Below are 15,300 nucleotides of genomic sequence, written 5' to 3'. Positions count from 1 at the left end.
ATTGTCTCCCTTATAGATGCTTCCCCAAATGGCGTCGTGTCATCTGCAAACAGAATATGAGTCAGTGCAATTTGAGTTTGAGGCAAAAGAATCCCTTTCCATGCATTGTTGTTGCGAAGAGCTGTGATCAATTTCCTAAGAGCCTCTGCCATAATTATAAAGAGGAACAAAGAGAGGGGGTCTCCTTGTCTAACTCCTTGAGTTGAAGAAAAGAAGCCTGAAAGGCTTCCATTAACAATGACTGGAAATTTGGCTCCCAAATACACAAAATAATACATCTATTCCACTTCTTAGAAAAGCCAAATTTGAGAACTTGATTTAAAAAAGCTCTTGTTGAGAACTAGATATAAAGAAAGAACAATATTTTGAGGATGGAAAATGGTGGATAGTTGTGTTCTATAGCATTTGATAATTTTGTTGGGAGTATGAAATTTGAAGGAGATAAAAAATACACACACCCATTAATATAATGGACTTAATAGAAAAGTAAACATGTAAGTAATGGAGAAAGAACATGCTTAGTAGCACTAAATTGGAGAAAAAAATATGATAAAACATTTTTAAATTATCATGTTACTTGATTAAGACATCTCCCATTTTAAATCATGGATAAAAAATGCCAACTTACTTTGTCATAAGCCTTTAACATATCCAGTTTTATAAGCATTGCCTCCCTCTTATGAGAAGAAACTGAATGGATGATTTCATGTGCAATCAATGCCCCCTCAATTGTTTCCTTTCAGGGACAAATCCTCGTTGTGCTTGAGAAATAATATTGGTTATAAGCTTAGCCAGCCTAACTGAAATTTATTTGTAATGATTTTATAAATTGTATTGCAAAGTTAAATAGACCTGAAGTCTACAAACGAAGATGGAGTTGTCATCTTTGGAATAAGGGCAATAAATGTTGTATTGAACTGTTTCAAGATGATTCCATTTCTCCTAGATTCCTCCACAACTCTCCAAACATCAAATCCCAAGAAGTTCCAACATTTCTAAAAAAATAATGCACTGTATCCATTTGGGCTTGGAGCCTTATTTAGATGCATTGAAAATTCCACATCTTTTACTTCTTCTAATGAGAAGGGCTTCAAAAGCTCTAGATTATCTTGATTAGTTACCAAGGTAGGAATGTATTGAAGCACTTCTTGGGTTTTTCAATCTATTTCAGCATCCCTCGCTCCTGAAGCTACAAATAGGGATGAGAAGAACATGATTGCTTCACCCCAAATCTTCACCTTATCTGTAAGGATTTCCCCTGAAGCATTCTTAATATGATGTATCAAATTAGTTGCCCTCCTCATTTTAGCTGATGAGTGAAAAAAATTTGTATTTTTGTCTTCCTCCTGAAGCCACAACTCCCTGGACTTCTGTTTCCAATATATTTCTTCTCGTTTTAACACCTCCTCCAACTAAGAATTGAGTTGTTGCTGATTATAAGACTGATCATTGACACCATGTTGGAGAATATGTTCATTAAGCTCTTTTAATTTCATTTCTAAATCCCCTTTTGATACAAAAATGTACTTGAATACTGAAACATTCCATTTTCTAATATGAATTATTTGCCATTACAACTTTTTACAGAATTGGAACATCCTGGAGCCTTAAATGTATGGTGAGGTTTGCCACCATTCCTGAAGCTGAGGTAGAAAAGATACATCCCTAAAACAAAATTTGCTCAAACTTAAATGATCCTACTGATTTTTGGCTCAAGGGGACCAAAGGAACTTCGAGTTGAAGTGAAAAGTGATCTGATCCAGACAAAGGAAGAATTTGGGTTGTTGAAGAGATACCAAATAGAGTTGAAGAAAACCCTTTCTCCTATTAGTCCAAGTAACATTGCCATTCGAAGGAATACAATCTTTCAAACCATTATTGCTCGCAAAGTCATTAAAATCTTGCATTGTTTTTAGAGGTGGGGTAATGCCTCCCATCTTATTTCTAAGAGAAAGAATTGCATTAAAATCACCCCCAATGATGAAGGGCATGTCTGGATAATTCGCCAATGTTGCTGATACTGAATACCAGAGATATTTATTTCCCATTGTTGAATTAGGTCCATACATAGATATCAAATGGAAGACAAAATTTGAACAAGTAATCTGAACCTAGATGAAATTTTCTTTCACTGCTGCACTTGCCATTTGAACACTTACATCCTTCCACAAGATTGCTAACCCCCCTAAAGCTCCCAAGGATGCCAATGCAATATATTTCCAATTTTTCCAAATTTTAAAAGGTTGGAGATCTGAAACTTCTGAAAATTTTGTTTCCTGAATCATGACAATGTCTGCCCCACAACCCTCAATTTGAGATTTAATGAGATGCCTTTTGTTAGTGGCATTAAGACCCCTAACATTCCAAGATACAATCTTCATTGCTGCCCTAGAGAGAATATCACTCTCCTCGGGCTTAACTTATCATCCAAATTTGTTTGGATACCAGCTTTTACTTCCTCCTTTGTTTTCCTTGATTGCCTTTCTTTTTTGGTGGTATGCCCACTTTTCCTTTAGGCCTTTTTATTACTAATTGCTTTTTATGACTTGTTTGATGGATAGAAGGTTGTGTAGGAGACCCTCCAGCCATTTTACTAGTTGTATGATCAATAATATCCCAGTTTTCCATGTTTTCAAGACTTTGCTTTTCTGACTCTGAATCAAGATTATATGGTTCACGTTCCTCATATTCCAATTGTAATATTGAAGACTCGGACTCTGAGGTGTGGAAAATTTTGCTTTAGAGAATAAAGGTTATGTGGTTCTTGTTCCTTAGGTTCCAACTGTAAAAGTGCAGTGTTATCTTCTGAAGTGTGTAAAAAGCCCCTTGACTTTCCAATGTTGATACAATTGGGAAGATAATGTGAACATATCTTAAACTGCAAAGGTTTATCTAAATAACCAAAGAGAGCCAACCAATAGTACCTGAAAAAACAATTTTCTAGATTCCAATATTTTCCCTGATTATGCAGCCCAACACTTAACTCATTGCATGATTTATATTTTCTTTGAGATAAAACTTGGTCTGTTGTTTCTTCTATGATCTGAAGACAAGTTTTGAAAAGCTGCTCTTCAACAATATGATCCAATTTCCCTGCCAATAAAGGGGCTTTAAAATCAGACAAGAAAGTCTTGTTGCTAGTTGGTTGCATTTCATTGAGTGGATGAAGGAGTATGTACTCCAATCCCACTTAGATGAAGAGGAACTAACAACCTATTGAAGCAAAGTGGGAGTTGCAATTATAAAATTGTAAGTCAAACTTCAAATTTGTAATTGGTAATTTTCTTATTTTAAAAATGATAAACAATTCAAATTTAGAGAGTGCAATAAAAATTAAGAATCTTATGATAAAATTATGATCACAAGAGTTTATAGTTATGGTAATGTATGGTCATTGAACTACTTAGAAGTGTGAGTATCCTTCCTATACTTGTCATGGAGAGTAAAATCTCTTTGATAGTTGAAAGTTATAAACTCAGCAAACTCATTTGTAACAAAATCCTTCATTTTAGGATTAGAGAAGAATTAGTAAGTCCTTTCCTATACCCTTCACTAGCTTCTGCATCTCTATATGGTGGCACCATGGATGACATTACAAGAATCTCATTATTGTAAAATTTTGGAGTCAATGAAAAATTTTGTTTCATTGCTCAACACAACCTTTTAAAAGAAAGTTTCTTTAGGATCTTTCTATTTTTCATTTGTGACTGATTTCATCTTCTCAGTCATTAATCATTGCCATTGTCTACCTTTCCCAAACATGGTTTGTCAAAGAGATAAAAAAAGTGTGTTAGAAAAATTTAGGACTGCCATGTGGACAAAACAGATTGGTCGAAAAAAAGCACGTTATAATCGAAGAGTTCAATCCCTTGGGAGAGCATGATGAAAAAGACTACCTAAGGGCTGCAACTAAGGGAAAGGCCAGACTTTTAGTTGCACAAATGAGAACTAGTTCCCATCATCTTAGATGTGAGATGGGTAGATGGATAGTCCCCAAGGAAGAGTGAGAAGAAAAAACTTGTATTTTCTATAGTAAAGGGGTGGTTGAAACTAAATGGCACTTCATCATTAATTGTGCAACATATGAAGATATTCATTTACAGTATGAAAACAATTTGAAGGTGAGAAGTCTAAATGAACTATTTGAGAAGGCAAGACTTCACAAAACTGCAAGTTTCTTGATCAGGACAGAAGAGTGGACACCAAAAGGAACTTGAGAATTGTTAAAGGTGATCTCATGGACGTCATTAAAATTCATTCATATGTTTGTAAAATGGGTCATACTCATGACGGGCTTGGGGAAAGTAAGAAGATATTCCACTTGGTCCTACCAAGTGTCATTTAGGATCATCTTCTTTACATTTGCTACCCTCTTACTATTGGATTGCCTCTATAGTGATGCAGGAGCATCTAGTGGTGTAAGAGCAATTTTGCATCACCCAAAAAACTTGTATTTTCCTTTTGTTTTGTAGGTTTCTTTAGTTGTTTTGGAGCTCATGATGACACTTACAAGGTGTAGGACAGTCAAAAGTTTGGAAAGGCAAAAAATAATCACCTGCTATTTTTAGTATGTTGGCCTATACAGGCACATATGCACATGAAAATTGACTCATAAGATTGAAATTGAAAAATAAAGTGAATGGTGAAAGAATTATCTCAATATTTTGCATCATTTGGGAGATATTGAAGTTTTTGTCCTAAGAAATTTCTTTTATAAAATTTCAAACTCAAATTTGAAGCCCTTAGAAGCCTCATAAAAACTGAAAAGGTGGACAAAATTATCTTGGCATTATAGATCTCTTTGTGAGCTTTTCAACAATATATTATATGTAATGTCCCCTTCCAAATTTTCCCTAGAATAAGTTAGGGTTACATCTTTACTAAGAAAGAGATCTCCTTAAACAATACGATCTTGGATTTGAATCCTACAACCATAACCAAGGGAATATATATATATATATATTCAAACGCATTAGGGTTTAGGAGGAAAGACATGATAAGTCTGCCCAAAGCCATCTCCACACTAAGCCCAAGAGTGGACACTCACCATCTTGGCCTCGATGGGCAGGCAACATGGACATCCACCGGGTGGCGTACTTGCTTTTCCCATCTGTCTCATCCCCTTAAAGACAACAGCCATCATTGTAGAGTTAGAGAGAAGATCGTAGTCTGGTTTTCTTGATTATCCTATCTAAGCCCAAGAGCGGATCTTTGCCCTCTTGGCCCTAGGGGCAGGCAACATGGACATCCGTAGGATGGCCTACTTAGATGGCAAGCTTTTAATTCCCCTCTTTTCTACACCTCCTTCCTTCCATTCATGATAGAGGTTTCACACAATTATTGCAGTCATACATTCGATAGCCAGTCATAAATACGTATATATAGATTGAGATAAACATTAATAATAACACATAGGCAGATATATACTGCAAGATGAAAGTATTAGTAGATGTAGTTATATTGATCTGAAATAGTTATAAGTCTACTACTTCTATGTCTGGACTGCAAACTATCTGTCTTGTTACACGGTGATAATTGATTCTATCTGCTGATGTTTGATGATGCCTTTCTTCCTTGGATCTTCCTCCATCTATACCTCGATGATTTCATGAAGAGAGGTGCCCCTTTGGAAAGTGGCTGCCCTCTCAGCAAGGATGTGTCTCTTCACATTGGATCCCTTCATAACATATTGTTATCTTCTTTAATCACTATGTTGATGACTTTCTAATTGATGTTGGCACTAATTTCTCTTTAACGATTTACATGCTGGTCCGATTAGCTTTCACAGAAGATCATGAAGGATAAGATGATGTTAATAGAAATTGCTAGAAGCAGGAGAATAAACCACAACTTTCCCTATTTCAGATTTTATGTTTGATCATTGTCATCTTTAATCTATTAAGTGACTCTTAATAGAATCGTCGTTTTATTGAGTCTTAAGGACTGTAATAAAAGCCGTAATCTGATTGTATGCAAGCTGTAATCTATTAAGATTATGATTGCATCTTTATGATAATAAGACCGTTGCTTAATAAATAATGCGATTGCTTCCCTCCTTAGCTGATCATCTTGGTCTGATCAGAAAATTGTAAAGTTTTATGGAGTAAGACAATTTTGTGAGTTTATTTAGTGATGATGAATGTGTTATAGCTGGTCTTGACAATGAAGGATTTATTTTTGATAAATCAGACACTCGAGTCAAAAGTTATGGCTCTCAGAAGTTGTGCTTCCAAATTTCAAGTTTCAAATGAAAAATCTTCCTGGGTAGGAAAACAAACGGCTGGATCTCTAGCATCGAAAAAGGGGGAGTTACACTTTCTAGAACATTCTAAGGTGGTTATTGGTGCCAAATAAAGAGGTGAACGAAGGTTGTAGAAGATAGCTCCATAAATGCATAGTGTCTCCAAATTGTAGAGTTTTCTTAGAGAGTTGATTTTCTTTGTAATGATTTAAGCCCATGTGGCTATAGCACTGCACTTTCTGAATTTCTAATTCTTAGTGTTCCACGGGTGTTGGGGACGGGGGGACGCGGGGACACGTTTCCGGGACAGGGGGACCAAGGGCCTAAGTTTGGGGACGGCGGGGGGGGCGGCGGCGGGGGGGGTGGCGGGGTGGTGGTGCTGATATAGTTATACATATACATATAGTACTTGAAAAACTAGTTTTGAAAAGATGTATGACAGTATTACAGTGTAAGATTTATATTTCAAATGAGACTATAGGAAATTTGAAATACTAAATCTAAATACCAAGATTTCTAAGTTGTGTTGTTATATGGAGCCTAATCAGACTCGGAGGTTAGATTTTCCCTACTTCTATCGGTGCGGTTTCCCCCTATATTTTTCAACGAGGGTTTGGGGGCAGCGCCCCCAAGTTGGGGTCAAGGGGCATCGCCCCTTGCGGGGTCAAGGGGCAGCGCCCCTTGCACGTTCCCTGTCGCGATACAGGGTGGGGTCGAGGGGCAGCGCCCCTTGCACGTTCCCTGTCGCGATACAGGGTGGGGTCGAGGGGCAGCACCCCGCAAGGCCAAAAATACTTTTATTATGTTCTAAAGGCGTCGGGTGTTATTTTTCTTTTGGCCCACGTCCAATTAGAGTTACCCCTTAACCCTCAAAAAACTTAAAAAGTCACTTTTTATAAAAATTTTAATATTAAATATTGCATATACGTGGGGGCGACAGGAGACATCTGGGCGTCTCCCCGTCCTTGGAGAGACGTCTGCACGTCTCTCGAAGGACGGGGAGACGCCCAAACGTCTCCCAAGGAGATGTGGAGGCGTCTTCATGTCTCTCTGGGAGATGCCTAGACGTCTCCCAAGGAGACGTCTCCACATCTCCCCGTCTCCCTGGGAGACGCGGGGATGTCTTTGCGACGCGACGCGACGCCCCCCACCGTCCCGCCACCGCCACCCAAGCGCCGCCGAGACGCGGAGACGTCCCCGCGTCTCCCAGGGAGACGGGGAGACGTTCCCCGTCTCCCTGGGAGACACGGGGACGTCTCCGCGTCTCGGCGGCGCTTGGGTGGCGGTGGCGGGTAATGGTTCTCTTTCCACTGATGTTGGTGCTATGGCTGCTTCCGAGTCAACTAAGTCCACTGGCACGAGACCTATATTTGTATATGGCCCCTTAAAATTCTATGGGATCTGCTTCTGAAACTTTATAACTCAATAAGAAACTGGACAACTAGCACATTAACAGGTTCTGGGTCTCGCTCTGTCTCTACACCTGGAGGCTATAATCACCTGTTTCAGGGTCAACTGCTGAGTCAACAACGATAGGATTTGTAGTCTCTGCTATTGATGCTGCTTAGTAGACTCAATTAACAGGTGCTGCTTTCAACCTTGCCCTAGCTACCTTTGCCTAGACTTCTATTGCAGGGGCTGGATCAATAGGTTCAACTTAAACTGGGACTGGAAGGGATGCTACTATACGAACTGTAAGGGATGTTGGGCAAGGTGCTGCTAGTGCTAGATCTACTGTTGCTGGACCTACCGCTTGTGCACCTTTAGTCTCTGTCTCTACTACTGGTGGATCAACTGGAGACGTCTCCACGTCTCCCCGTCTCCCTAGGAGATGCGGGGACGTCTCCGTGTCTCGGCGGCGCTTGGGTGGCGGTGGCGGGATGGCGGGGGGCATCGTGTCCCCATCCCCGAGACGTTTCTAACGGGGGGACGTGCCCAAAAAGGGGGGGGACGCGTCCCCGTCGAACACTGGTAATTCTATTGTATTGAAGAAATCAAAAGTAGGTATTTTTCTTCTTGCATTTTCTGTGTTATTATCTATTGTTGTTTTATGTGTGAGTGTTGGGTTGAGTAGCCCTTCATCATATAGGGACCAACTATGGCTAATGACCATGCTACAAAATGACTCCCACACCTTCTAAAGTCATTTTGAGATAGATCGTGTTGGATGTAGATTGGATCACAACAACCTATTCAAAATTTTAAAATAAAAATAAAAATACAAAGAAGCATGGTTAAATTTTAAAAAATAAAATTGTAATTCCTAATTACTTAAGTGAAATGTAAAATCAAAAAAATATAGTGTTTCAATTGCCTTCAACAATTCCAATTGTGAGAATGATCTAAACATGGCCCACGACGTGTGGTGGTTCATGATAAACATTTGGAATTTTTAAAGCCTCAACGTAGCCTTGTTTGGTACAATTTATTTTCTTGCCCAATTTTTATAGCATGAGGTTTGAGGTAGTAGATAGCACAAAATGTCCAAAATATATTTGAAAAATGTGTCTCAACCAACTTACCCTCTACTCTATAATTCTTTGTATTGTGTTTTATTACTTGGATAACATTTTGAGGACCCACTTCTTGAATGCATTGTATAAGAATGTTTTAAATTGTACCTTCTTCACCTACTCCTCACAATCCACTGCTTTCAAACGTGTTGCTATTTTAAGTGATATTGCAATCACGTTGATTAAGGATCAATTTATCGCATCCTTTCCATCCATTGGAAACAATGGAAACCTTTGTTTGTTTCCCTGAATTCTTAATGAGAGCCAATGAAATGGCCATATCTATTAACTTCTTTCCTATTAAGTATTGTGCACTGTCTTATAATCTAGCTCTATGTACCCTTGTGGAGCCTCATTTACTTTCTCAACATATCTTACCAATATAGTGAGTAAACAACATTGAAGGACAAACGTTTATATAGAGACATCTTGCAATTGTTTGATCTAGAATCTCTCTCGTGTCATTTTGAAATGCTCTCTCTAATGACCCCCTCAATCTCTTCACATTAGTGGGCTCTTCTTCATTCCTATGCAAAAATGAGTGGCTCTCTATTATAACATCAAAGAAGACACTGTAAGATGGACAAGCAGGGGGCCTTCATGATACTCTTCCTCTCCTCAAAGGATGCTTTGTGCTAAGGGCAAATCTTGCATCTACTTCCTCTTGCTCTGTAATATACTTTGCTATTTGATGAGGTGGCAAACCTTTAACATATTTTGCCAAGACACTCTTTGATTCCCATGTTGGAAATGATATAAAAATGGTGTTTTAATTGATTTTATGAGCTAGTATACTTTTGATCAGATACTGAATGTACAAACAAATGTTCCACCACCTCAAATTTGTTTTACCATTTGTACATGCCTCCATAAAGGTGAACTTGGGTCAGTTTTGAAGGTGGGTTGAGCAATGGAGCTTCACTCTCTGCCATTATTGAAAAACAATTATTGAACAATAAATGTCAAACTTTTAAATTCTTATCCTATTTTTAAATTTAAAATTAGCAATTAATATTTATTATGTATTATAAAAAAATAGTGCAATTAAAATATTAATTATTTTAAAATTTAATTTAGAGGTTTTCCCTTTAATTTTGTATTAATATTTAAGAATGTTATCAGTGTAAAGCACATACAAGTTTTTAATTGTAATTTTATATTATTATTATTATAGAATATGTAGTATAATGTACACTATACTAGTTTAAATTCTAAAACTAATTTTGATTTCATATACATTTAAATATTATAATAATAAAAAAATGTAAATAAAAATAAAAATAAAAATATTATATTTATCATATAAAAATGCAATATTAAAACTTTTGACAACATATGTTGCTATATATTATAATCTTTATTGTTAAATGTTTATATTTATAAATATAGATTAAACTTAATAGAGTATTATTATATTATTTAGCATTAAAATTTGAAACTAGTAAATTCATAATTTATAGTTGAATAATAAAATGATAAATATATAGCTGACTATTTTATCTCTCTCACACACGCACACATATTGGTGATGAGTCGTAGGCAAAGGATTTTGAATTCGTTGAGGGTGGAGGGAAACTACACCCAACTTTTGAATTGCGTTACAATCTGCTTGGAATCGTCACATCAAAATTGATTCGTCTAGATTCAACCAACGAGTTGAAAAAAATGTTTCAACCTCTAAAATGGTGAAGCCTATTCGATTCCTTAGGGATTTTATGTAAAACCCAATGTATTATATCCCAATGTAAAGGATGATGGTTTGGTATTCAACAAACATTTGGTGGGTTTTGGCTGATTCAGTAGATCGAGGGATGAAGAATTGAGAGCGATGCACAATTGGATCTATAGAAGATAGTAGAATGGCCGCATGTGGAATTTGTTTGTTGTGGTGCATTGGTGGGTCCAATTAAATCCTGAGTAATTTAATTCCATTTATACTCATGGTTTTCCAAGTCATTCCTAGCTCCTAGGAATTCTGCTATCAGAATAGCGTTATGTATTCTCTAATTTTATTCTTTTTGTCTCATGCACTATTTAAGTTTATTGTATGCTGCTGTTATTTTTTTATATGCCAAGTCTGCGTCAAAAATTTGGGCTGCCAAGTTTTTCCTGAGTACAAATTTTCCACCCAGGATTTAAACTTTATATATATTCACAATCAATTTTATTCGTAATCCTGCTACTCGCTATATGAAATGGTTGATTTCCTTAAGCAATTATGCATGCCCTTTATTAATGTATCTTGCATTTTAGTGTTACTGGACAATATTTACCTAAAAAGTGAATATTGGTTGTGTTAAGTATTAATATGTCAAAAAGTACCAAACTTGCAAGCACTATTAAGGAAACTGTAGTTAAGGTGATTGCAGAAGAATATATCGCATTTACTGACTAGTAAGTGCTAACCTACATGATTTACTTATTCCTGTGCAGGTTATGTATAAGACACTCAATCCTCAGTGGAATCAAACCTTGGAGTTCCCTGACACAGGCAGTCCATTAGTGCTGCATGTGAGGGATCATAATGCTGTATTGCCAACATCAAACATAGGGGACTGTAAGGTTGAGTATGAAAGGCTCCCGCCAAACCAGACGGTAGACAAATGGATTCCTTTACAAGGAGTTAAGAAGGGAGAAATACGTGTGCAAGTGACAAGAAGAATGCCAGAAAAATTGAAGAAAACAGGATCATCACCCAGTAGTTCTGGCATAACGCCAGTGCATAAATTATCTGGAAAGGTAAAAGCCAATCTATTAAAACTTTCTCATTTGAAAGCTCTCAAGTATAACCAAGCAACTTAAGCATATTTCTTGTTTATAGTCTTTAGATTTCTCTTGCTTTGTCCTGTAGAGACTCTTCATTATTCATGTGAAGTTATTTAGTAAAACCATACATGTTTTAAAAAAAATCACAACATGAATGCTTTTATCTTTGCAGGTCCGTGCAATCATTAAGAAAGTTAAATCATTGGCAGAAGATGGGGACCCTGAAAAGATATGTTTAACTTTGGATGAACTAGAGAGTGTTGAAGAAGAGCAGGAAGCATATATGTTGCAATTGCAACGGGAGAAAAAATTGTTGCTCTCAAAAATTGATGAACTTGACCAAGTGATGAATGGCTTTAAATAGCAGTTATCACTAAATAGTAAATATTTATTGCCTCACAATGGCTTCTTGAATTCATGTGATGTGCATTCATCCTCTGTATTTATAACATGGCTTTGAAATGATGCCTGGCCAAAGTTGAATCTATTAGTGCCACAATGAGTTTTCATTGTTTCATGGTGTCTCTCCTAATGCTTCACAGTTCCAGTAAAGTTAACAGCAGATCATATCAATTTGTAAGAATAATTATATAATCTCTTGCCAATTTTTTGTATTATAAAATTTCAATTGAGGATAACAAGTAATCTGAATTCAAGAAGATCATTTATTGTTAATGGTTGTATTTGAATCATCCAGTCTTGAGACTCTTTGTTAGCAGGTTCGCGCAAGATAAAAATTGTGCCATGCACTGATTCCACACCCATACATATTATATACTTATGCAATATGGATTTGGGCACAACCTTTAAACTAATTGATTCAAGGAGAACCTAATGAAGATCAGACCGTTGAGCACCTTCTTACAGTTAGATTACTCATTTTGAAAACACCATGATCTCTGGTAGGGCACATAGATATAGCAATATAATTGCCATACAATGGCATGGTTATGTTAGTCCTAGTTAGTCCATAATCACTAAAATCAAATTAATGATACAGAAAATTCAATTAATTAAATTGTTTCCATCTTTATGATTTTTACTAGGCTGTGAGAAAGTTGACTGAAAATTAGTTTTTATGAACCATCTCTGCATGTTTATTGTCAAATACTTTTTCTTTATAGATTACCATAGTGAGGGTCTATTGCTATTTATTTGGGTTATTATTGTTCATGATGTCAAACATCATGAAATGAAAGCTTTTAATGACATCCACAAAACCAGGTAGTCTATGGGAGCCGAGAATTGAACTGTGCTGAAATCAACAAAAGCTGCACAACATTTTGTATGACAAAATTCTTGCAAAAAAATGTTTTGAGACAAACAGGCTAGAGTGTTTTCATTTAAAATATAAATTATGCTTTAAGGAGAGCTTAATAGACAATAATTTTTTATTCTTTGTTTTTTTTCGGTATTCTTATGTTCCTCTGCAAATTTTTTGTACATGTCTATCTTGGGCCCTGCACCATGTAGCATTTTGATTTGTCAAAATAAACTGATCAAATAACAGTTTTTTCTTTTAATTTAAGGAAAAAAAGGCTGCGCTAATGACCTTTAAAAGTTTTTAGCACGAATTTGAGATTGGGTATAAAGTAGTCAAGTTTTAAGGGGATGACAGAGAACATTAGTATTAGAGCAATTTTCTTGTGAGTTCTGAGGTTTTTCCTTTACTACATATCGATAAAGGTTTCTGGAATCGTACAAAGAGTTTGCATGGCAGAATTGATAGATGTGTCTGGAATCTTATTGAAATAATTTGTCCTTGAAAATGAAAAGAAATGTAGTAGTTATAATAAGATTCGTTTTTAAATAAACAAGTGTAAATAAAAGCAACGAAGCAACCACAATAAGTTTAACTTATCTTAAAGGGTTGAGCTAGAAATTAGACAAACAAACTTTTTGAAATTGACAAACAAGCTGCAAGTACTTAGCTTTTCCCATGATAAGATGAAGCTTTGTTGTAACTCGGACTCGGTGAACGGACTCTGGTTTCTGCTATTAGATACAAGGTGTTGAATTTCCTATAAACTAGAATATTACTTGCACTTGGTTGAAGTTCAATCACACACCTACACAAGTGATCCCCATAATCATGACTTGAATTTTTATTGCAGCCTTTGATCTCTACATTTTTTATCTGCACAAGTATTATATAGCCTTGGTGGTGCCTAGAGACTTTACTAGAGCTTGCATGCTAGGCATGGGAGGAGACTTGTTCTCTCCTTTGCCTTAGTCGAATTCTTAGATTTATTTAACAATTTGAACATGTTAGAAGATGCACCAAACAGAAATGTGGATGGCTATATCGTCCTTATAAGATCAGACAGCATCACAACGCCCCTTAGATAATGGTCTAGTGATACGTGAATGCTTTCTAGTCAATATTGGATGGTCTAAATTGATGTAGGGTTTGTCCTCTTACACAAAATTTGGCACCATAATTTGAATATAATCTGCTTGAGCTGGCAGACAATGGCTAGTTGGAGGTGAGTTGGCTTGGACCCATACTAAGATTTGAAGTTGGAAATTTGGAACTTAGAACTATAGTTGTGATTTTGACCCTGGATTAAAAACAACAAATGTGAATGATAGATTTGAGCTACTCATGGATGGGCAATGGAATAAGGTACAAACAATATTCAAACTCTTGCATGGAAATATACCACTCGGGCACTAATGTATTGGATGAGGGAAGAGAGTTAGAACATGTCCAAAATAAATAGGAAACTATGCTAATGATGTGTTTTTCATCATTATAGAAAGAAAGTAGACAAGCAAAAACAAAATGTCTATTGAAATAATCTTTAGTGTGGGTGAACATTTTTTCTTTGTTAGATATTATGTAGCCTCTTAATGTTGTAGTAACTTGGCTAAAAGATGTAATAAATAAAGTTGTTAGTGAGTAGATGGATTGCGTCATGTTCAAATTAGAAAATACATCTTTAATTAGTTGAAGCTTAGTGCAAAGGTGTTTGTTAATAAATCTTAACCAAGGATGAGTCACACACAATATTTAAATATTGAATAAAAGTAAAAGTTCAAATCCTTACTTTATAATTCTCTGAGTTAGTAGTGTATTCATATTTCCTATAGTAAACTTAGTATCATTGCCAACCCAAGATAGGCTTCACACCAAATTTGTCCACAAATGGATATCTCAAAATAGGATGAATAATTCTTAATATGAAGAATGTTTGATTGTGAAATGTCCCCTGTACTGAAATGAATGAAAACAAGGAATATTTAACTGTCCAAACTGCGTGTTATGCTGTTATGAGATTTGTGTGTTATGCTGACAGAGTTTTTCAGTCTGATATGATGGTCATCACACATGTATATCTCATGAATTAACAACTTCTAATGACTCTTCTTGATTGATAGTTTACTAGGGATGCATATACAACTATCTAACGTTGTATTATATAAACTAGGCCCAAAAATCATGTGCTAACAACAAGCTGACATTTTAACAAACAGTTGTCATACACCCTCAGAAAATTCATGAATGAAGATGCAATCTATACTCCTTCCTTCTTTATTCATATGATGATCAAATGAGACATTACAATGACAGTGATATAATCAAACACATTGACTGATATTCATTGACCACTTTCAGACTTCTGAAGACAAATGACAACTACTAACTCATACATTCAAACTGAGATTACAACAAATTATTATAGGCAAATAAACCTGGAATATGGCACCTTGAAGATGCAAGTAATATCATGGACTAGGGAGTCTCCAATGAGTGAATTCGCCTTCCTTGACAAATCG

At 36.1% G+C, this 15,300-nt stretch overlaps 1 protein-coding gene across 1 annotated transcript in view; it reads left to right on the top strand.

The window, feature by feature from the left end:
* Nucleotides 1–12,195, top strand: part of LOC131075364 (uncharacterized) — a 175,148-nt gene extending 162,953 nt beyond the window's left edge. The window contains exons 13-14 of the mRNA XM_058012190.2: nucleotides 11,188–11,493; nucleotides 11,693–12,195. Of these exons, the coding sequence (XP_057868173.2) occupies nucleotides 11,188–11,493; nucleotides 11,693–11,884 (498 nt within the window). The 3' untranslated portion in view covers nucleotides 11,885–12,195. The remainder of the gene's footprint in view (nucleotides 1–11,187; nucleotides 11,494–11,692) is intronic.
* Nucleotides 12,196–15,300: the final 3,105 nt, after the last annotated feature.

Source organism: Cryptomeria japonica, chromosome 2 (assembly GCF_030272615.1).
Source record: "Cryptomeria japonica chromosome 2, Sugi_1.0, whole genome shotgun sequence".
Classification (NCBI taxonomy): domain Eukaryota; kingdom Viridiplantae; phylum Streptophyta; class Pinopsida; order Cupressales; family Cupressaceae; genus Cryptomeria; species Cryptomeria japonica.
The sequence above is the reverse complement of the archived record's forward strand: the minus strand, read 5'-3'. Positions and strand labels throughout refer to the sequence as shown.